This window comes from Fulvia fulva, chromosome 8 (genome assembly GCF_020509005.1).
Source record: "Fulvia fulva chromosome 8, complete sequence".
Lineage (NCBI taxonomy): Eukaryota > Fungi > Ascomycota > Dothideomycetes > Mycosphaerellales > Mycosphaerellaceae > Fulvia > Fulvia fulva.
This window is the reverse complement of record NC_063019.1, coordinates 1,247,445-1,267,910: the sequence shown is the minus strand read 5'-3', so window position 1 is coordinate 1,267,910 and position 20,466 is coordinate 1,247,445. Positions and strand designations below refer to the sequence as shown.

The following is a 20,466-nucleotide window of genomic DNA, read 5'->3' as shown; positions in this document are numbered from 1 at the left end:
TCGCGCTGAGGCGAGCAAGAGACCATCTGTCCGTACTCTTCGCCCGACTTCGCTCACTGCTGGTCTCGAGTATAGCGTGGTATAGACAAGGCATTCGTTTGCTGCGGAAGTGAGTGTATTCTCCAAGACTGGAAGCTCGTTGTCTCGAAATCTGCCTCCTCCTCTGACCTCGATTTTTGCTTCCACTGAATGCTCTCGGTGCTCTTGAAGGAGCCCTTGCTGCTTCAGTTCATGTATATGTACTCAAGCACTTTGCTTTGACGTCATGCTCCGGCATGACATGGGACAACTGATGTTGCTGCCTGAAGCTCACAATAATGCAAGCGTTTGCATGCGCCAATCTAGCGTTGGCAGTATTTCGAGCTCACTTGAAGATTCTTCTCATCCTCGAAACTCTCGGACTCGCAACCACCGCCTGAGTATCTTCCAACGACCTGCATTCCACTTTCGCTGACCATTGAACAGTCACCACGCACCAACATGGCACCAGCACAATCCAAGCCATGCCACTTTTCCCGCTTGCCAGCTGAGCTCCGCAACGACATCTATGAGATGGTCTTGTTCCCACAGGCGCCAGAGCAGACTACTCGAAACCTCTCTCTCCGAACGCCTGCCACTACAGAACACACGACGACTTTGCTCCATTCAGCTGCTTCGGGTACGAAGTTGGCGCCTGCCGCTCACCCCCGCGGCCCGACCTTCTCTGCATCAATCGCCAGATCCGCGCCGAGGCTAGTGGTGTCTTCTACAGCCGCAGTCTCTTCTTCACTGGGTGCGGCAGGAAGGGCGCTGCTACCACGGTCTTGATGTTCATTCGTTGGTCCAGAGGACTGAGTGTCGAAGACCAGAACAAGCCCAAAGTGTTCCGGCTAGAGTTCTTCTACAATTGTGCTAAGGCGATCGACGTGTCGATGGGGAAGGACATCGTCAAGGTTTTCGAGTGGGCTCTGACAGATCGGGAGAAGAGCATGATCAAGCTGCCAGTCTACGAGGACGAGGAGCGCGTGGCTGAGTCCACGTATCAGAGTGTCGGAGAAGTCCAGAAGCTCGAGGGTGATGGCCGGGGAGCTATCGACGGCATGACACAGTGGTACCTCAATTGGTCGAGGATTGACTTCTACGACCGATACCATGGCATCCCAGAGGCGCCTCCACTTTTCGACAAAACGTGTCCTGACCACTTCAAGCCCTATCGCAAGAGCGCCGAGGCCATAGCCAAGGAGCTTCGCTGGGCTGCTGAGGACGCCGAGTTCTCCGATGAGGATGACTGGTGAGAGGACCTGGACCAGACCGGCCGGAACTGAGATTCGGAAAGCAGAATGGCTTTTCGCGAAGGAGATGAGGTCGGTTGCGTGGCCCTCTGTGTGTCGTGATATCTGTCTTACTCTAGCATGGTGCGTTCGAGCAATGAGCAAGAAGTGAAGAGCAAGACTCGATTCAGCGATCAAGCAGACTGCCTTTGTCACGCAGATACAAGGCAACAAGACCAGGAGTTGATTGGAGGATCGAGCATCCGGTATTGATCACAACTTCTTATTGTTTGCCGAGCAGGTCCATTGCCCGATGCCATACCCCATCTACTTCCCCTTCCTCTGCGGCCTCGCATTCTTATCCTTCCTCCGATCCTGCAACTTCCTCAACTTCCTCACATCCTCAACACCCCGAATCTCGCTCTTGCCCTTGCCATCCGCAAACTTGCCCACCCGCTTCTCCCTCGCCGCATCGACCTTCTTCTTCCTCTTGTAGTAATCATCTCTGAATTTATCTGCCTCCTTCGGCGCCCTCTCCTGCTTGTGCTTGAACCTCTTTCCGCCCTCACTGTTGGCATGGTGCGAGTTGGCACGTTCCTGCTCACCAACTCGCGGAAGACGTTCGACTCGATTAGCTTTTCGCCACGCATCGAAGCGACCAGATTTGAAAGAGGCTGCAATCTTCTGCCCAGATTCGCCTTTGATCATTTTTTGACCTTTACTGCCGTCTTCGTCGTTGGCGCGGGCGACGTACTTTTTGCTCTTCTTGTCCCAGCGGAGACCTTTGGCTTTGGTGGCTTCTTTAAAGCCGGATGATTCGTCGTTGATCAGGTCCATCGTAGCGCCGCGGGCATCGTTGAGGAAGTGAGAATTCGTGCCGCCAGAGTTGACGCCGTAGGCTTTGTCTTCGGCCATGTTGATGGTTGAAGGGTTGTAGCCCATGAAAAACTCCTCGTCTTTGCCGGTGGTTTTCTTCTTTTTGTATTTGGTTGCAGGGTCCTCGGGTGCAGAGAAGGTAAGTCTAAGCTCGGTGTCGGAGGCTTCGTCCATGTCGACGCCGTTGGGCTGTGTCAAGATGAGATCTTCGTCAGAGTCGTCGCCGTCGTCTAAGTATGATGACTGTTCTGCAGCGCCATTGACTTCCACCTCGATATCGCTATCTTCGTCCTTTTGGTTCTTCGGCTTAGCCTCTATCTTCGCCCTTCGTCGCTTGATGGCCTGTATCTCTGCCGCCTCTTGTGCTACACCTCTCTTGCCCACTTCAAAGACAGTCTCCTTCGGCCTGAAGCCGCTCACTCTTGCAAGCATATCAAGTCGTTGTTGCTCAACATTCGCATGTCCGTCCGCATCGAATAGCATATTCGCCTCGGCATAGCGTTCGCTTGTGGTCAGGTCCTTTGCTCGCTTAACACTCTCAGCAGCTGCAGCGTTTCTCGTCCTCATGTACTGCTTCTCGCCCTTGCCCGCCACATCTTGCATGAGTTTGAGATCATCATCCTCGTGCAGCAGCTTTTTGACCTCCTCGTCATACTGCTCAAGCTTATCTCGTTTCATAGCGCCAATTACAATCGACTCCTTGAACATGCTCGGATCATTCTCAGCCCGACCAAGTACAAGTTTCCTGCTTAAGAACAGCTGAAGATCAAGCAAGTATGGCAGGTCAGGACTGGTGATTAAGCTGTACGCCCAGCCCTCCTTACCAGCTCTTGCAGTTCGTCCAACACGATGTACAAAGACCTTTGGTTGTGAAGGAAAGTCATAGTTGATGACATTGGCCAGGACGGGGATATCGATACCTCGAGCCGCGACATCGGTGACAACCATGATGTTGGTCATGCCCTTTCGGAAGTCCTCGACTTGCATCTTGCGAGCTGTCTGATCAAGAGCACCGTACACGTACGACACTGCGTAGCCAAAGGATTTGAGGAAGTTGGCCAAGTACTCCACATGATGCTTGGTCGCGGTGAACACAACTGTCGAATGCTGGGATGGTGTTTCATTTGCAGATGGTCCCTCTGGTCCTCGCTTGCGTTTCTTGTCGTTCTTCTTAGGCTCCTTTGCTTTCTTGACGGCTTCTGTCTCTCCAGTGGGCATCTGAATCACGTCTTGCAGAATGTGCAGAAGTGCTCCCTCCTTCTCCGACCGCTTCACGGTGAAGAAGGCGCTCTGCAGACCTGGCGCAATCTTGCTCTCTGCATCCAATCGCACCAGCTTTGGATCTTGTAGACCTGCTCTTGCGAATTCTACCAAGCTCTTCGGGAGAGTGGCAGAGAAGAGTAAAGTTTGTCTGTTCGGCGGCAGAGAGTACATAATCTCGTGCAGTTGTGCAGCGAAACCCATCTCGAACAACCGATCTGCCTCGTCGAATACAACGTACGTGACACTTGACAGCTCCAGGCCCATTTCCACTTTCAGATGCTCGAATCGTCCCGGTGTAGCAATGATGATGTCCGGGTTGCTTGCCATGCTGCCGAACTGATCCTCTAAACTGTCTCCGCCTACCAAGAGTGTCGTCCGCAGATCTGTACCTTTGCCCATCTCTTTCACGACCTTCAGCGTCTGCAACGCCAACTCTCGGCTCGGACTCAACACCATCGCTCTCGCGCCCACTTTTGCGCTGTGGCTCTTCAACTTCTCGATCATGGGTATAACGAATGCAGCTGTTTTTCCAGACCCTGTCCTGGCCATACCCACCACATCTTGCCCATCCAGAATCAATGGAATCGTCTTGCGCTGGATCGGTGTCGGCACAGAGAATCCTTTCCGGGTAATGGCCTTCAAGAGGTGGGTGTTCAAGCCCATGGTCTGAAACGCCCCAGCTTTCTTTGCATTCTTATTCTCGCTCTTCCGGTTCGCCGCAGCCTGTGTTGCGGCAATAAAGGCTTCGTCCGCGCCATCGTCGCTGTCCAGAGCAAGATCCTCTGCTGCTTTGCCGCCAAACTGTGATGCTTCCTTCGAGAAGTCGTTGTCGCTGTCGCTGCCGGCATCTTGCCCACCAAAAAGCGACTTCGATATGTCAAACTCATTCTCCGACAGCGCTGGAGATGCTGCGCGAACCATTTTGGTGCTGTAGACGCCGCTATGGGCGATATGGGAGAGAAGCAAGTTTCACATGCGCCGAAGCACTTTTCCTGGAGACCCAAAGCTTTTTAGAGTTCTTCGCTCAGGTTAAATTCTAATTGGATCCCTGCAGCAGATCTCTGGCGGGGCAAGACACAAACCACTCTACGCGTTCGCGACGCGAAAGAGGCTGCATCATTGGAACAAAATACCTTCTGGACCTCGTTGCATTGTTTGATCAATCCCATCTCTTCCATCACCCCGGCTACTCGATAATCGTAATCTTCATCGCGACCACAGTAAACCTCTCCGCCAACACAAACGCCAGGTACTAGCGACATGGGTAGGTGCTGCATTGTACGCCAGATGATTCTTGCTGATATCTATAGACTACGGCTACTCCACCACATCGTATGGTGCGCAGGGAGGAGCGAATGGCGGTGGCTTCATGCCCGGAAGTCAAGGTGAAGGCTCAGCCACCAAGAAGAACTCATACGGCAAGGACACTTTGCGACCCGTGACCATCAAGCAGCTCATCGACGCCCACCACCCACATCCAGGCGCAGACCATTTTGTGATTGATGAGAGCGAGTGCACACAAGTGACATTCGTGGGACAAATACGGAACATCAGCACACAGACTACGAACGTCACCTATAAGCTGGATGATGGGACTGGTATGGATGCTTGAAGAAGAGGCAAGAGCAATGGCTAATGATCACTGCAGGCACAATCGAAGTCAAGCTCTGGATCGACGCCGAAGCGATCGAGAACCCGGACGACCCGCGCAACCAAAAGCCGAAGCCAGAAGAGCAAGGTTACGCCCGTGTCTGGGGACGTCTCAAGGCCTTCAACAACAAGCGCCACGTTGGCGCCAACATTATTCGCCCGGTACAAGATTACAACGAGATCAGCTATCATCTTCTTGAGGCAACAGCAGTCCACCTTCACTTCACCAAGGGTCCACTTGAAGCACTGCAGGCAAACGGAGGAGCAGCAGCAGCAGCACAGCAGAACGGCTACGGCGCACAGCAACAGATGACAAATGGTGGAGACTCCGGTCTTGCTGGCATAACTCCCGTTGCGCGGAGAGTATACCAATGTCTGAAGACGTCGCCTCAGACGAACGAAGGTCTCCATGCGCAGGACATCGCGACCCGGACGGGGATGGAAATGACCGAAGTCTTGAAGGCGGGAGACGAACTGATGGGGCTCGGGAAGGTATACACTACAGTGGACGACCACACTTGGGCGCTGCTGGACCTTTAGACGAGCGAGAGAAGGTTGACTCTGGGCTGCCAACACCAGAACCGGAGGTACGTCCCGCCCTGATTTCGTGGACTTCGTGGCAGGGAGACGTCTTGGAGCGATGCAACGTGCTTTGGACGGAAAGCATCGTCACCCTGCCTCTATTGTCAGGCCTTTGCTGACCGCCGTGTAGACAAATGAGGGAGACGCGGAGCTCGACGATCCAGACGAGTGCTAGGAGAGCTGGATTAAATGGGACCTCTGCGACGGAAATATCAGTGATTATCAGCTGCAGGATGAGCCACAAGGCATACCTTGCATCACGCAGCCATCTCAGAAGCGCAGAGTCCTGCTTATGAACGCATGTGGAGAGTGGGAGATCGCTGGCGACTGCGTCGGAGGTAAGCTGGCTTTCAAAGTGAATTGGATCGGCTGGTGTCTCGGAATCAGAGTTCCTAGACTGTATGCCGACGTTGGGTCATCGAATATCACGGTACCACTTGCTGAGATGCGATGCGAAGGGCCCATTGTGACCGAGGAAACAGATCTCGACCAACTGCCCCTTAAGGACTTGGCCAGGTTGACAGTCTGGTGGCTGAAACGCATTTCAAATACATGGCTCATCAATCATAAACGGTCATGAAATCATATATCTCCCCTCCCCTAGCACCATCACCTCCTCCGGCTCTCCCCCTGCGTACTCAACAACAAAACACAAGCCGCCACAATCGCCGTCGCCACCACCGTGAACACCACCTGCGTGCCCCACCCTGACTGCACCAGCGCCTGTCGTCGCGAATAGCGGTTCACCGTTTTGATGTAGTTGCTCAACCCACTGAGGAGACAGGCCAACGCCAGCAGCCAGAAAATTATGCCAAAGGGGAGGGCCACGCGCCGTTCTAGAGCTGTGGGTTGGTGCTTCAAGTGGAAGGAGATGAGGATGGCTATGGAGACTATGGCCATGTAGATTGCTAGGCGGAGCCAGGAGAGAAATGTTCGCTCGGCTGCGCAGTGATCCCTAGCGTCGGAGTTGTTGTTGTCGAAGAGGAGGGGGCCTGTCAGGGGCCATTGGGAGAAGGCGTTGGTGTGGAGGGAGTTTCTTCTGGCATTATGTTAGTATTTGACATATTGCTCGTAGCGTGTGTGAGTATTGGAAGACTTACTGGTGCACCAAGACTGGTTTGCTGCCGAAGACGTTGTGAAGGGGATTGTAGGGTTCGTGCATCAAGCGTTGATCATCGCTGCTTATTGTTGCTATGGAGGAGCGGTAGGACTCCAGTGAGGATCTTGGATCCGCCATCTTTACATGATTCGATGTCGGGGTGGCGAGAGGAGAGACTGGGGAAGATGGCCTGAGATGTGAGGTGAATGGGCGGAGTCGGCGGCCGCTTCCGCTTCTCCTCCGATGGCAGTCGCGGACGACTTTGACTTCGATGCATTGGATATCTCGTTGCGACTACATCTGTTGCACACTTTCTCATCGACCGCCTAGAGGATCCAACATTGTACAGATCTTCTCCACCCGCGCGATCAATATTCCGGCCTGGTTACACACATCAACACACATCCACAATGGCGACGGCGCTCGCAAAACGGCTACCCTCCTTCAGAGTCGGCGAGAAAGAGCTTTACCTGTAAGAACATCCCTACCGTAACCCTCCAACCCTCTACTGACATGTATCTACAGCCCCTCCGCCACCCTAACCTTCCACCGCTCCACGAACCCCTACAACGCCCGGTTCCGCGTCCCCCTTACCTTCTCCAAACTCGACCTCCGCGACTACCTCTGGCACGCCTACTCCGTCGAAATCCTCTCCGTGCGCTCCTACGTCAAACAACAACGCGTTCGCTCCGGCCGGCCTTCCGACATCCGCCCCGCAATGCGTCGCTGGCATCGACCCAGGTCGCAGAAGTTCATGACGGTGGAGTTGGCAAGACCGTTTGTGTGGCCAGAGGAGCCGACGGATTTCAGCGAGTGGAATAGGGAAGAGGTGGAGAAGAGTGATAAGGAGCAGGAGGAGTTTGGGAAGAACCTTTCGAGTACGAAGGATACGAATATCAATAAGGAGAGGAGGGAGAGGATGAGGGAGCAGGCGAAGGAGTTGTTGGAGGGGAAGACGAGGTGGACGCCGGGCGTGGGGAGGGCGCAGGGGACGTTTGTTAGTAGGGCGTGAGAGTCATGGAAGACTTTGGGCATGATACCCGTGTATAAAAGAAACCAGGACTGAAGGAGCTGTACAAGGTGGAAATGGATACGCCAGCGCCGCTGTGTTGACACAACGATGAGATGCCGTATATCGTAGGCGTGCAATTACCGTCGCTTCGATATGGTCACCCGACTAAGCAGGTGAATAAGGATAACCAAGTACGAAACATGTGATCAGGTTTTGCGCCTTCCTGGCCAAAGCCGGTTCTTCTGTTTCGCGATCTGCAATTTCAAATCCTACCCTCACAACTCGCAGACTCGTCGCCATCATGGCAGCATCGCAGAGCGACACAAACCCGTCAGCACAACCCAAAAGCGCGGCAATGGACCACCCACCTGCGACTGATGGCGCGAAGGCCGACAGCAAGGCGTCTGTACTCACTCTCCCGCGCGAACTTCGAGATATCATCTACGAGTTTGTCTACTCCTCCCAAACCCCGTCACTTCAGCTAATTCCGAACACAGATATACCTTCAGTGGTCACGAGTACTCGATCCACGACAAGAAGAGAGACCACACCACCGGCTTGCTACGCGCCTGCCAACAACTTCGCGCCGAATCCATCACTACCTACTACAAACTCACTCGATTCAGGTGCGACTAATACGCGGCCCTACTGGCTTGGCTGCAACCGCTCCAGCCTGAGTTGCGGGACGCGCTCAAGGAGATTCATCTCGACAATGGGTTCCTTATGGCTGACGGCGTTCGGGTAAAGTTAGTCAGCGACGGTGTTACACTGGCGGCTGGTGTATTGCGGGAGCCATCGAGGGATTTGAAGAGACAGGCAGAGGATTAACAAGTTGGGTGAGAGCTTAGGAGGCTTTTCACTGCTTCTGGACCAACGCGACGTGGAGGCTAAGGTGCGCTGACCGGCTTGAAAACGGAGATGATCCTGTGCAAGCAGGCGACGAGCGTTGGTCTTACTACTCTGTAGTGGACCGTCGTGCTACGCAGAGAAGGTGATTTCGAGGCGGATCGGAACCATAACAAGCATCAGACAGATGAAGAGGGTACTCTTGGGGCAGTCATGAAATTGCGACTTCGCAGACATGTATTCGAGCTGCATTACAGGCCGCTGCATAGCTAACTTCCATGCGCAGCATGAGAGGTCGACTAGTTAAAACCTGAGCTCGAAAACAACCGCCGCAGACGACCCAGAACGCCAGAAGATACATTCACCGAGAACTCATGCATTCTCCCGCACTCTGCTGACCCAGCCACAGGTGTATGTGCACAGAAAGTAGGTGTGGAATATGGCCATCATGCTATATGGAGCCAAGGAGCTGCTAAGCGATCAGTCGACGTGCTTTGGTGTTCACAGCTCGGTACTCACCCTGTCACACCTCTTCGATGCCTAGAATTTAGTTGCCTCGCGTTGAGTCCCTGTTTCCCATTGCAAGCTCGAAGGCAACGCGCTGTGCATCTAGCCAATCTTCGGCATGGTTCTTGTCCTGCACCTCGACAGCCTTCTGGGCATGTTGAGAGGAGGCTCGCATGTTCTCTTCTTTACCGTTGGCTGCTGAGTTGAGGTACTCAGTCGGCTTGCCCTCAACGGACAGAGGCGAGGCTTTGTCTTCGATGTTCCGGTTGTTTGACATGGCGAGTATGCTGCGTCTGTTTGGGTCTGAAGATTTGAAGGTAGCTCGTGATTGTTTAAAAATGTCGCTTTGGATATTTGTGGACAGCTGACGGGGTATGTGGGATGCGGCAGAGGAAGTATGGGTTGTGCTAGAAGTACCCATACCATCACTAAGTCTTGCAGTGTTCACGCATCGCCTGGCAAGCAAACTCGTATCAGGGCTCACGACCTTCCAACGCCTTCTCCTTCCTTCAGCAAACTTGTGGCCTGACGAAGCCCACAGCAATGCAGCATGCATTCGTGGTCTCGGCGATGTCACATGCTGAGCATCATATGCCGTCTTCTGCAACTTTCGAGGTAACTTAGTACAGTTCCAGACGTAGATGAATCTAAGTAGTGCCAAAGAGCTCCATTGAGCCACGCTTCACCTTTCACTCACACAATCTCTGTCTCATGATCCCTGCTAGCGCCTCGTCTTCCGGGAGAGAGCCTGTGATCCCGCCACAACTACAAATTCTTCTTCACAGGACCAACATGACACGCTACCACCGCTTATACACAAAGATGCCGGATCGGCGTGGACCTACCGTCGAGACAGCCTTGAAGGCTGCCGACCATCGCCGCAACCTGGAGCGGAGACGGCAACCCGACTACGCACCACTACCACTTACTCGCGACCGCATCAGCAGATACAGCACATTTGCACTGACCGAGTACTCTCTCCCACCTCTTCGATCCAGGCCAAGCACCAGTCAGTCTCAACACGACGAATTTCTCAAGGCCGGACGCTCACCATTCGTCAAGGCCACGTTCCAGCCCACACAGGAAGAGCGTGCTGCACTCTGGGCTAATGCCCGTCGTGCTCGAACTGCGGATGCCCGTTTCGCGCTCATTGTCGGATTTGGTGGTGACGCCAGGAGTACACTCTCGCTTCCAGCCTTGGAAGGCTTGACGCCTTTGCCGGCCAAGGACCTGTGGCCAGCACACTACACTGAGGAGAACCTTCGAGTATGTTTCGGTAAATTGTATTTGAGACACGATATGCTAATAGTTTGCTAGGCACACAGGGCTCTCGCCGAGCGTGCAACTCAGCCCGAGCTGCCTCTTTTGCACGAGGGTGCTGCGGTCGATGCACAGGAGCCAGCCACTACAGAGTCTGATGCGCTGATGGACGGACTCTTTGACTTTGACGGCGCTGTTGAGGAGATTGAGGCTATTGGTAGAGTCAGCGAGGCAGAAGTTGTCGAGGTCAAAGATGCTGATGCCGTTGATGCTGAGCAGGCTGTGGAGGATGCTGTTGACGAAGACATGATGGAGGAGCTGTGAATCTCGCCCCTGTAGACCTACAATAGGGTAGCACCGCTCTCATCATAGTGCTACATTCTCGAGACGGCGCGACGCGCTTCGGCAGGAGCGAATGTGGTCGACATCGCCAGCTCCCTCTCCAATCCCTCAGCCGTAGATTCATCTCTGCGCTTGATCTTTCCATGCATGCTATCGCTTCGTGCAGCAAACGATACAGCAAGCATCTTGCAATCTTATAACCTCTTTGCTCTCACCTTGACTATATTGGGTGCTTCCCCCTCTACTTCACAAGACCACTTTCACTTCACCGACATGGCCCGTGCGGCGTTTCCCCTGCTAGCGTGCTTTTGCCGCCTTTCCGCAACCCCACCAGAATTCTATAATTCATGAGCACACAAATGTCTATACGCCGGTCGCCTACACACACAGAACAACACTCCCCGCAGAACGCCATCGCCCGACAACATGGCTGACAAGGCTGCGACACCCGTAGCGAAAGCGCTCGAAGCTGCCAAGAAGTACCGGGGCCCGAGCAACGAGGTCGAGTTCCCGCTCCCACTGACCCAGGACCATATCCGACAGCATACCACGGTCTATGCCGGTCCTGGCGCGCGCCAGATCGCGGGACATCGGACCAATACTATCAGCGAATATCAGACTCACCTCTTCCTCAAGGGTGATCTGCGCGCATTCCGCCCCGCCCCTCCGCCGCCATACCCGAAGCGCCAGGAGCTTCACTATCATGCTCGCCGCACTCGCAGCGTGGATGCTCGGATCCAGGCCATCGTGAACTGGCGCGGAGACTCGAGCGCAGTCCTGGTCATAGTGTTTACAAACCCTATATTTACGCTAACCCCTTCCGGCTATCCATGTCCATCTCAGAAGGTGTTGCTACCTTCAATCTCATTATCCACACACTCACACACGCGCTATCTATCGCCACCATGCCGAAGGGACGCGTCTTTACCGAATTCGAGAAGGGCGAGATGTGGTCTCTTCACAAACACGCCCACTGGCCGCTGCAGCAGATTGCAGACGCCCTTCACACTAACAAAGGCTCTGTCTCTTCAGTAATCTCACGGCTTGAAAGAGTGCCACCTTCCACACCGAAGAAGAGAGGCCCACCACCTGTAATCAACACCTCCAAGCGTCAGCGACTTGTCTATCGAGCCACCACTGATGCCAACAGCCGCCGCCTGCGATACGAACAGATTGCCGCGATAGAGGGCATCTTCAGCGACGTCCGGACAGTAAGAGCTGCGTTTGAGAAGGAGGGCTTCTCACGATATGTCGCAACACGTAAGCCGTTGTTGACTGAGAAACACAAGGAGGCACGGCTTCGATGGGCAAGGGCTCATATTAAATGGACAGTGGAACAGTAGGCTCAGGTCCTTTGGACAGATGAAGCTTCATTCAGGTGTGGAATATTCGGACAGGTCTATGTGACACGCAGGGCAGATGAGGCTTATTACGAATACTGTCTTACAGCACGCTTCCGCAAGTTCTCAGCCTGTATGATATAGGGCTGTATCTCTGCAGATGGACCTATGGAAGTCTATATATTCGAGAAGGGCTCTGTCGACGGTGAGGTGTATCGTAGCCAGATTGTCCCTCTTATTCACACGGCAATTGAGAAGCAGCGAGTGTCAACAGGCTCGCAGGACTGCATTGTTATGCAAGACAACGCCTCAATCCACAAGGCGAAGGCAACGGTGAGTCTATTTAAGGAGAAGGGCCTACACCTTATGGAATGGCCAGCCAATTCACCAGATCTCAACCCTATTGAGAATCTATGGGCTCTTCTTAAGCATAGGGTAGGTGCTCATTTTCCTACAACACGAGATGAGGTAATAGCTGCTATAAAGATTGAATGGGCCAAGCTCACACCTGAGGACATACAACGTATATGCAAGAGGATGCGAGAACGCTGCGAGGCAGTAATAGCCAACAATGGAGGACACACCAGGTGGTGAGCTACGCCAAGCAGTGGATACATCCTTCCTAATGAGGAAAGGCGGAAGAACAGGGGTTGTAAAAAACTATGCCCAGGACTGTACCCAGGTGTTTACACTATGGAGGATCAGCAGGTACGTGTAGAATGGTGTAAAAGGTATTGACATGCGCTAATGCCTCACAGGCTCGTCTCTCAGCCATTCGACAGACCAACACTCCTGAGCCCCACGGCGAGGAGGTCAACCCAGAGGAGCCTGCCACGCAGGAATCTGACGCGGTGGTGGACGAGTTCTTCGACGGTGATGCGTTCGAGCGTGATCAAGAGGCTCGAGCCGAGGGACAGAACAACTAGAAGAATGGCGGAAAGCGATAGCACCGCGGCTGCTGGAAGCGCTTGGTGCTATAGAACCATGGCGTAGGCAACGCGACCGTGAGGTACTCTGGCGGTCTAAGACACCTGCGATTTGAGCGAGGGGTATGGCGCGATGGTTAGCTGTATAGTGGCAGGCTCGTTCTGTTTGCTTCTAGATCAGCATGTGAAAGCCGCCAGCACCCGAGATTCTCCCGCACAGGGGTGTGCAAAATTCCTCTGTGTGCTCACTCGCCCCTCATCCTTCATCCATCTCTTCCCATCACGTAGCCTCACAAAAGCATCAGACCACCATGGCCACCACCAGCTCACTGCCAGAGCTGCACGACCTGCGCAGGTCCCTCCTCGCAACACTAGAACAAGGTATCTTACCCGCCGCCACTATACCACCATCAGACTAACACACCACAGTCGACCGCGCAATCGCCGGATCTCCGCCAGCACCACCATGTCACCTCCGTCGCCTGCCACTTGAGCTTCGCGAGAAGATCTACGCCTTGGCCATGTTCCCGCAACCACAGGGGCAACGCCTGCTCGCCATCAATGAAGCTCACCCAGAACTCGCGGACACCACAGTGACCGACCACCACGGCTACGAAGTCTCGTCCTACAACGCAGAACGATACCACCCACCACCTCTCCTCCAAGTCTGCCGCCAGATCCGCGCCGAAGCCAGCAAAGTCTTCTACAGCAAGGTCATCTTCTGGAAGCACTCTTCCTGCTCCTCAGCTCAGATTGACATATCATTCTTCCGAGGCTTTCTGAGACGCCTCGCCACCGAAAACCGGGAATTGGTCAAGAACATTCGACTCGAGCGTGTTGAATTCTTGGGCAACACTCCGAAGCCATTCAGTCTCTCTGAGGCCCGCGACGCATTCCTGCAGCGTCCAGAGTACATTGGCGATCAGCTGGAGTTCGCTTGCAAGGATGATGGGGTGCGTGGTGGATGGCGCTACCAGAAGGCTCGTGATCTTGCTCGGTGATGCGCACATGGTGAAGCACTTGCGATGGCTGCGGAATGAGGGTTTCAAGAAAGTCTTGAGGCAGATAACGTCGACCAAAGCGACCAGAAGAATCCTTTCGGAGTCGTTCAGATACACGATCCTGGCCAATAGTCACAGTAAAGATGACGCCTGTCCATTTCAATCCATGATACTCGCTCACTATCCGGTGGCGGCCTGCTGATATGAGTGTCTTCATGTACTCTCCACCTTGTACTGCTCACAACTCTCCCCTATCCCATCTAATCCCGCTCACTCTAACAGCCTGAACCGTCCCTCCACTTCAAACTCCCTACTACTCCACCCCACCCTCGCCACAACCTCACCATCCGCAACCGTCCACTGTTGCGTCACCACATCCCAATAGCTAACATCCCTTCTCTTCAACGCAAACTCCACAACTTTACTCTCTCCGACCTCTAGCCTGACCTTCTCAAACCCTCTCAGTACATTCTTCGGCTCAATACCGCCTCCACGTGGCCCTGGGAGGCTGAGGTAAAGCTGCGGAACCGCCGCACCGGCTCGTGTTCCGGTGTTGGTGATGGTGGCTTTGATGGTATAGAGTGTTTCCCATAGGTGAGGGTTCCCACCTGGCGCTGTAGGTGCTTCAGGCGGGGTTGCGGTGATGGTGACGTTTGAGGTTGGGGTTATGGTCAACTCCGATGCGAGGGAGAAAGTTGTGTAGGAGAGGCCGTAGCCGAAGGGGTACTGTACTGAAGTGTTGTAGTAGTCGAAATGACGGTAGTCAGTTAGCGTACCTTCGGTGAAGTCTGCCTGCCACGCGTAAGGGTTCGTCGTCTGGAAGAGTGCAGTGGAATTCGTGATAGGTGCGAAGTCGTAGTCAGACGCTTTCTTGGCGATGGTGTAAGGAAGTCTTCCAGAGGGTTCAGATTCACCCCACAGGACATCAACGATACTGTTCCCAGATTCTTCGCCAGGGAGGTGAGCCGCGAGAATAGCGGTGATGTTAGGGTGGTCTGCCCAGGGCATGACGTTGACACCACCAGAGTGCGTGACGACAATGGTATTCGGGCACCATGATGCGATTGTTTCCACGACTTGGTCACCTTGCCAGTCGAAGTCGAGGGATGTGCGGTCTTCGGACTCTGTCGCCCAGCTTTTGACGAAGACGAGGCAGACCTCTGGGGGTTGTGGTTGCAGGGTGACGATGTAAGGGCTGCCGTTCGCATTTATAGCATCCGGTGTGCATGATGATGATGCGTTGCAAGATGATGTGTCTTGGATGATAGCAGTGTTGTTGAGGACGTACTGCACGAGGCCCTTATCCTTGCGACCTACGCGCTGCTTGATCGCTTCAAGCGGTGAGACGACATAGGTGAAGAGACCAGATCCGGATCCTCCGCCGGTGGCCAGGGTGCCATATTCGTAGTTGCCAATACCGTTGAAGGTAAAATACGACATACCATTCGTAAAGTCTCCAGCATCATTACCGAAGACTCCAATATGGCGTGGATTCTTCAGAGGCAGAGTGCTGTTGACATTCTTCAGCAGCACTGTCCCAGCTGCACCTGCCTCGCGAATAGACTCTCCGTGATCGGCGCGAACGTCGATATTGGCTTCATCGCCGAAGGTGTAGTTGTATTCGTATGAGCCGGGATTGCTGAAGAGAATGGCATTGGTGGCAACGGAGGCCGGATCCGTACCTGGGAAATCCTGGTCTTGCTTGAGGTGGAAGTATGGTGTTAGGATCCGCTTCGCCATGTCGTCGATACGGTCGGTGGACACGGAGCCATTGTTGACAGAGTTGGTGAGATTCTGGTGGAAGAAGGCATCTCCGGATGAGGCGGTGCCCGGCATTTCCATGTCCTCGCCTATCCTACGTCAGCATCCAGGTCGCACATGAAGGACGGAACTTGTCCTCACCAGCATTGACCGCCAAAGCACCACTATGCGTAGCATCCCAGTCACTCATGACATATCCCTGAAACCCAAGCTCGCCCTTGAGGATGTCGTTCTGAGCTTTGCTGTTCTGGCATGCATAGGTCTGGTTGAGACGGTTGTAACTGCACATGACACTCGCAACACCAGCCTTCACGGCCTGCGCAAAAGGCCAGAGGTATAGTTCATGCATAGTGCGATCATCGATATTTGCTGAGACGCTCTCGACCGTGGTGCCATTGACCGTGCTGGGCTGGCGTTGAGTCTCTTGTTCGTTGCCGATATAGTCTGATACCCTCGTTAGCTTCACATCTTCGCCATCTTTTCTCTCAGACATAGCTTTATTTGCAATTTACGTTTAGCACAAGCCTGCACACCCCCATCCTGCATCCCCACAATCGTCTCCGAGAAAAGCTCTCCCGTGAGATACGGATCCGGGCTCTGCGACATCCCATCAGCGCTCCACTACCCAAGCAATCATCTAGGTTACCCACAAACCTCTCCCAATTCCTCCCCCCATTCGCATGCCTCCCCAACGGCCCCGCAACAGGCCCAAGAATGACCTGACTGCCCTTCCCTCGAAACTCCTCAGCAAGCTGGTGGCCTCTCGTGTACGCACCGTCCCTATGCCAACTAGTCGCGACGGTAAGTCCAGCACCGAAGACAGAAGAGTAAGTTCCCTGCTGAAGAGCTAGAGGACCATTCTGAATACAAAGTCCAGTGAAATTGAGACGGTTGATGGGTGCAATGTTGCCAACACAGGGACCCTCCGTACCGGAGACTAGAGCGACTTTCTCTTCGAGGGTGAGTCGGGAGATGAAGTCGGTGGCCTTGACGAAGGCGTCTTCCCAGCCGGCGCCGGTTGCGAGAGCTTTGTGTGGTGGTCAGACATGTTCCGATGTGTTATGGTTTTCGTCCCTACTTACGGCTGGGAATCTCCTCAGGACCTGGACTGTGAAGGAAATCTGCATGGTTCTTCCAGGTCGCTGCGCTGGCGACCTGGGCGAGGAGACCTAGATACGTCAAAGCTTTGGCTACCATATTCAAGGTGGAAAGACGACACGGCCGAGGCCTCGGAAGCATTGCAGGCAACGTTGGGTATATATGTTAACACTCTTCCCATTATTCAGCTACCGATGCAAATCGCCTCGCAGATCCACAGCCAACAAGGCATTATTGGCTTCCATAGCATCTTGACGCGGCCGCGCGCGCAGCAGCAGTATTCGATGTGGCGCTCCGCGCCATCTGCCGTTCTCTTGTAGTGGATCCTGGTTGGCACAAAGTGCAAGAGCACTGTCACGATCGCTCGCATAGTGCGTGCTAGATCGGCATGATTAAGCGGTCTGCCCTAACAAGAAGAACGTGGTGAATAGTGTTGTTCGGCCACGCTGGATTAAGCAACAGCCGTACGGCCAACGACATTTCACCCAGTGGCCAGTGGATAGCTGTGGTGGATGTATGACTAATCGCCTGATTTTGATTGACACTTGATGGAGGCACCCCAGATCTCAAAACATCTTAGCGGTTTTCACAGTTCGGCCGCGATGGGTGAGCCTACATCCACCTTGGCCATCGACATGGCCAACAATTGAGGCCATCACTGCCATGGTGGATTCGTGGCTCGACAACGCTAGTGGTGAAGCTGGACTCCGCATGCTCCGCAGTAGTGGAGGAACTATGGAGTCCCCGTGGTGGAGGAGCTCGAGTCTGCACATTATTTGCGCACGGGAAGATCACTGGAAGGTCAGTCCACATTTCCGACGCGGCCAGCAAGCCCGATTTGGCAACTCCGTCGGACAGACCGGCCGGTGTGAGTCAAGATAGTGGAGCATTGTTCGTACATGTACGAAACAATTGGGGTCGTCGTCTCGTCGAACTCTAACCAACTTTCGATTGGATTTGACGTGCTTCAATGTTACATCTGCCACTTCTGTCAGCAGCCGTGACTTCACACACGAACGCCTTCGCTAAATGCATCATTCCCATCCTGGTGACTCGACCCGCGAACTGAACGCCGTATCCTTGATGCCCATCTAGTACGCGCTTGATCTCGCATTCCCACCCAGACGGCCAAGCATCAGCTCAGTGACGCCGTCTCTGCACTCTCCAACAACACTAGCCACACCAAGAATGCTCTCCTCGAAGCCTCGCAGAGTATCGGTGAGCTCTCTGACCGTGTCATCACCACTTGCTTGTTGAGCGCCATTCATGCCTGCCTTGCGTTGAGCCAGTGTCTGTGCCTGCATGACCGCCGAGCTCTCGATGACCTTTAGATGACTCTCGATCTCACTGAGGTTATCGGCGTAGCCCTTCATCATCGTCTGTAGGTCGTTCGCGAGCGGTGAAAAGTAGTTGCTGATCAGATCGACATCGTAGCCACTAGGCTCCTCGCCTTCCTTCGTTGAGGATGGCTGTTGTGGTCGTTGCTGCGCGAAGCTACTGTTCAAGCTCATATTCCCCGAGTAGTGGTATGCAGCTGGTAGGGCGAGGTTCTGTGTAAGGCGAGCGAGGCGCTCGAGATCTTTGATGTCCTTTTCAGTGTTCTTCCGTTGTGCCTCCACGCCGTACGCATCTGACACTAATGCTTGTTCCACATCTTCTGCCTTGCTCTTGACGAAATTGACATCTGGCGCTATGCTTTCAACCTTGTTGGAGTGTTCAGGCATGAAAGCCTCACATGACCTTGCATACTCTTCTTGTTTCTGAATCATCTTGTCCATATCCTCCAATGTCTGCCTCAATGGCTCGATGCAATCCTCGAAACGTGTAGTCGGCTTGAGGTCGTCGAGATTTACATTTGTTGCGCTGACTGGCGGCTGGGGGTTCGCACTTTGGCCCATGCTAAGTCGGCCAAAAGGTGTGTTCTGAACAGCGGCATTGTGATGTACTGAGTGGAGAAGTGTTGGCTGGGGTTGCGGCGCAGCTCCAAACAAGCTGCCTGACTGATTCTGAGTGTGCTGCTTGTTGGCGCCGAAGAGACTGCCCTGCTGTTGTGTGTTCGTGTTCGCATTGGTCGTGCTACCGAAAAGCCCAGTCCCGCCAGTGCTTGTGTTGTTTGTCGTCGGTGCTCCGAACAGACTCCCTGAAGGTTTGCTCTGTGTGTTGTTGTTGTTGCCGCCCAGCGCCGCCCCAAATATGCTACCAGACGTGTTCTGCATGGTGCCTCCGCCTGTGTTGCCAAATAGCCCTCCGCCTCCTCCTGTGCCTCCAGTCGTGTTCTGTGTTTGCGCTGCAGATGCGCCGAAGAGTCCTCCTGTCTGCTGGGGTTGGGTTTGTGGTGTCGTGGTCGCTGCGTTGCCAAAGAGACTGCTCGTCTGCTGTGGTTGTGATTGTTGTGCAGTGTTGCCGAAGAGGCTCGATGTGTTGTTCGCTGGAGTCTGCTGTTGTTGCTGCGAACTGCCAGATATTAGCCGAGAGCATCACAATGACTGGATCCCGCCGTTTGGTTGCAGCAAGAGCAAGGAGGTTATGGTGGTACAAGATGCAGTAGCGAGGAATGCGGACCGGAAAGTAGAATCTACTTACAACAAGCTGTTGGTCGCGCCGGTGTTCAGAGACAACGAGTTGGAGCGCCCGAACGCCATCCTGACAATCCTTACAATGCGCCTGAGAAATGTACAAGTCTGGTCCAGAGAATGGCGGTGATTGTGCTGATGCTGAGGTTGTCGCAAAACACCGCGGGAGAGCTGCAACGCGACTGACAGGGATCAGAGAAAGGCTTCAGCACTTCGCGTGGAACAAGACCACTGGGCTTCCATTCACTGTACATCGTCACCACATGCATGTCCACTCGTTTATATCCGCCCACGGACACTGAGCTCGCACTCCACTATCATGACAGTTCATCTTCACTGCCCTCACCAACCGCGACTTCCCTCTTGCCACTAGCAACCTTGCCCCATTTCACGAGCACAAACGCGACCTTCTCAGTCCCCATCATGCCCACATCTTCTCCCAGTCTGCCCCTCAAGCTTTGCGCCTCCTTCAAAATCACCAGATACTCTTCAACAGAATAGAACTCCTTCGAGAAGAACGGAACATCCTTCGGCCTGCACACGCTCGACAGGAGACTTGCGTGCACCATGCCGACCCCTTTGAGATCCTGGAGAGATTTCTTCATGCCGTACTCTGATACGGACTGCCCAACGCGCTTGAAGGCGCTGTTCATCAGGCGCTCGTTGACCTCCTTGTCAAAAGCTTGAGCCGCACTGCGATTGGAGCTACGAGCGGTCGTCCAGTCTTGCAGTACCTGGCGCTGCGAACGTGACAGAGACGGAATCCCGCCTTTGGAGACTTGCAATGCCAGACTGTTCGGGATGCTTTCATAGCGCGACCCGTCGAGCGCTGCGAGCTCCGGCGATATCAAGGTCGGATATGCTTGAAGGGCTGACCGAAAGTCGGCTCGACTGATTGCGCTCATTAGGTAGTCTTGATTCATTGTGGTGGCGAAATTCCCGGCCAGCGACGATATGTAGGGATTGGCAACTGAACTTTCTTGCATGTCTGAATACTGACACTGTGCCACAATATCAGGCAACCTCACGACCTAAGTGGATGGACACCACAGATGCCGAACCTTAATTCTGAGCTCTCAT

At 54.0% G+C, this 20,466-nt stretch overlaps 13 protein-coding genes across 13 annotated transcripts; 7 read left to right on the top strand and 6 right to left on the bottom strand.

The window, feature by feature from the left end:
* Positions 1–480: 480 nt before the first annotated feature.
* Positions 481–1,274, top strand: CLAFUR5_20327 (uncharacterized protein; the record flags this gene model as incomplete). Its single annotated transcript, XM_059463163.1, has 2 exons — positions 481–560; positions 623–1,274. 2 exons carry the CDS (start codon positions 481–483, stop codon positions 1,272–1,274), a joined length of 732 nt encoding a protein of 243 aa, XP_059319080.1.
* Positions 1,275–1,577: 303 nt separating this feature from the next.
* CLAFUR5_11042 (ATP-dependent RNA helicase dbp10) lies at positions 1,578–4,310 on the bottom strand (the record flags this gene model as incomplete). Its single annotated transcript, XM_047910190.1, has 1 exon — positions 1,578–4,310. One exon carries the CDS (start codon positions 4,308–4,310, stop codon positions 1,578–1,580), a length of 2,733 nt encoding a protein of 910 aa, XP_047765306.1.
* A 339-nt stretch (positions 4,311–4,649) lies between these two features.
* CLAFUR5_11041 (Replication factor A protein 2) lies at positions 4,650–5,579 on the top strand (the record flags this gene model as incomplete). The annotated part of the gene is made up of 3 exons (XM_047910189.1): positions 4,650–4,653; positions 4,700–4,987; positions 5,038–5,579. The coding sequence occupies 3 exons, from the start codon at positions 4,650–4,652 to the stop codon at positions 5,577–5,579; spliced, it is 834 nt and encodes a 277-aa protein (XP_047765305.1).
* A 651-nt stretch (positions 5,580–6,230) lies between these two features.
* Positions 6,231–6,858, bottom strand: CLAFUR5_11040 (uncharacterized protein; the record flags this gene model as incomplete). The annotated part of the gene is made up of 2 exons (XM_047910188.1): positions 6,231–6,660; positions 6,722–6,858. The coding sequence occupies 2 exons, from the start codon at positions 6,856–6,858 to the stop codon at positions 6,231–6,233; spliced, it is 567 nt and encodes a 188-aa protein (XP_047765304.1).
* Positions 6,859–7,130: 272 nt separating this feature from the next.
* On the top strand, positions 7,131–7,732 carry CLAFUR5_11039 (54S ribosomal protein L23, mitochondrial; the record flags this gene model as incomplete). Its single annotated transcript, XM_047910187.1, has 2 exons — positions 7,131–7,192; positions 7,246–7,732. The coding sequence occupies 2 exons, from the start codon at positions 7,131–7,133 to the stop codon at positions 7,730–7,732; spliced, it is 549 nt and encodes a 182-aa protein (XP_047765659.1).
* Positions 7,733–8,033: 301 nt separating this feature from the next.
* On the top strand, positions 8,034–8,368 carry CLAFUR5_11038 (uncharacterized protein; the record flags this gene model as incomplete). The annotated part of the gene is made up of 2 exons (XM_047910186.1): positions 8,034–8,179; positions 8,230–8,368. 2 exons carry the CDS (start codon positions 8,034–8,036, stop codon positions 8,366–8,368), a joined length of 285 nt encoding a protein of 94 aa, XP_047765660.1.
* A 757-nt stretch (positions 8,369–9,125) lies between these two features.
* CLAFUR5_11037 (uncharacterized protein) lies at positions 9,126–9,506 on the bottom strand (the record flags this gene model as incomplete). Its single annotated transcript, XM_047910185.1, has 1 exon — positions 9,126–9,506. The coding sequence occupies one exon, from the start codon at positions 9,504–9,506 to the stop codon at positions 9,126–9,128; it is 381 nt and encodes a 126-aa protein (XP_047765653.1).
* A 401-nt stretch (positions 9,507–9,907) lies between these two features.
* CLAFUR5_11036 (uncharacterized protein) lies at positions 9,908–10,669 on the top strand (the record flags this gene model as incomplete). Its single annotated transcript, XM_047910184.1, has 2 exons — positions 9,908–10,351; positions 10,403–10,669. The coding sequence occupies 2 exons, from the start codon at positions 9,908–9,910 to the stop codon at positions 10,667–10,669; spliced, it is 711 nt and encodes a 236-aa protein (XP_047765654.1).
* Positions 10,670–12,720: 2,051 nt separating this feature from the next.
* CLAFUR5_20326 (uncharacterized protein) lies at positions 12,721–12,953 on the top strand (the record flags this gene model as incomplete). The annotated part of the gene is made up of 2 exons (XM_059463162.1): positions 12,721–12,735; positions 12,786–12,953. The coding sequence occupies 2 exons, from the start codon at positions 12,721–12,723 to the stop codon at positions 12,951–12,953; spliced, it is 183 nt and encodes a 60-aa protein (XP_059319079.1).
* Positions 12,954–13,264: 311 nt separating this feature from the next.
* CLAFUR5_11035 (uncharacterized protein) lies at positions 13,265–13,954 on the top strand (the record flags this gene model as incomplete). Its single annotated transcript, XM_047910183.1, has 2 exons — positions 13,265–13,334; positions 13,383–13,954. 2 exons carry the CDS (start codon positions 13,265–13,267, stop codon positions 13,952–13,954), a joined length of 642 nt encoding a protein of 213 aa, XP_047765651.1.
* Positions 13,955–14,224: 270 nt separating this feature from the next.
* On the bottom strand, positions 14,225–16,954 carry CLAFUR5_11034 (putative beta-glucosidase G; the record flags this gene model as incomplete). The annotated part of the gene is made up of 5 exons (XM_047910182.1): positions 14,225–15,804; positions 15,857–16,159; positions 16,228–16,312; positions 16,366–16,742; positions 16,798–16,954. The coding sequence occupies 5 exons, from the start codon at positions 16,952–16,954 to the stop codon at positions 14,225–14,227; spliced, it is 2,502 nt and encodes an 833-aa protein (XP_047765652.1).
* A 950-nt stretch (positions 16,955–17,904) lies between these two features.
* On the bottom strand, positions 17,905–19,455 carry CLAFUR5_11033 (Nucleoporin NUP49; the record flags this gene model as incomplete). The annotated part of the gene is made up of 2 exons (XM_047910181.1): positions 17,905–19,267; positions 19,397–19,455. 2 exons carry the CDS (start codon positions 19,453–19,455, stop codon positions 17,905–17,907), a joined length of 1,422 nt encoding a protein of 473 aa, XP_047765657.1.
* A 248-nt stretch (positions 19,456–19,703) lies between these two features.
* CLAFUR5_11032 (uncharacterized protein) lies at positions 19,704–20,309 on the bottom strand (the record flags this gene model as incomplete). Its single annotated transcript, XM_047910180.1, has 1 exon — positions 19,704–20,309. The coding sequence occupies one exon, from the start codon at positions 20,307–20,309 to the stop codon at positions 19,704–19,706; it is 606 nt and encodes a 201-aa protein (XP_047765658.1).
* Between the last annotated feature and the right edge of the window lie 157 nt (positions 20,310–20,466).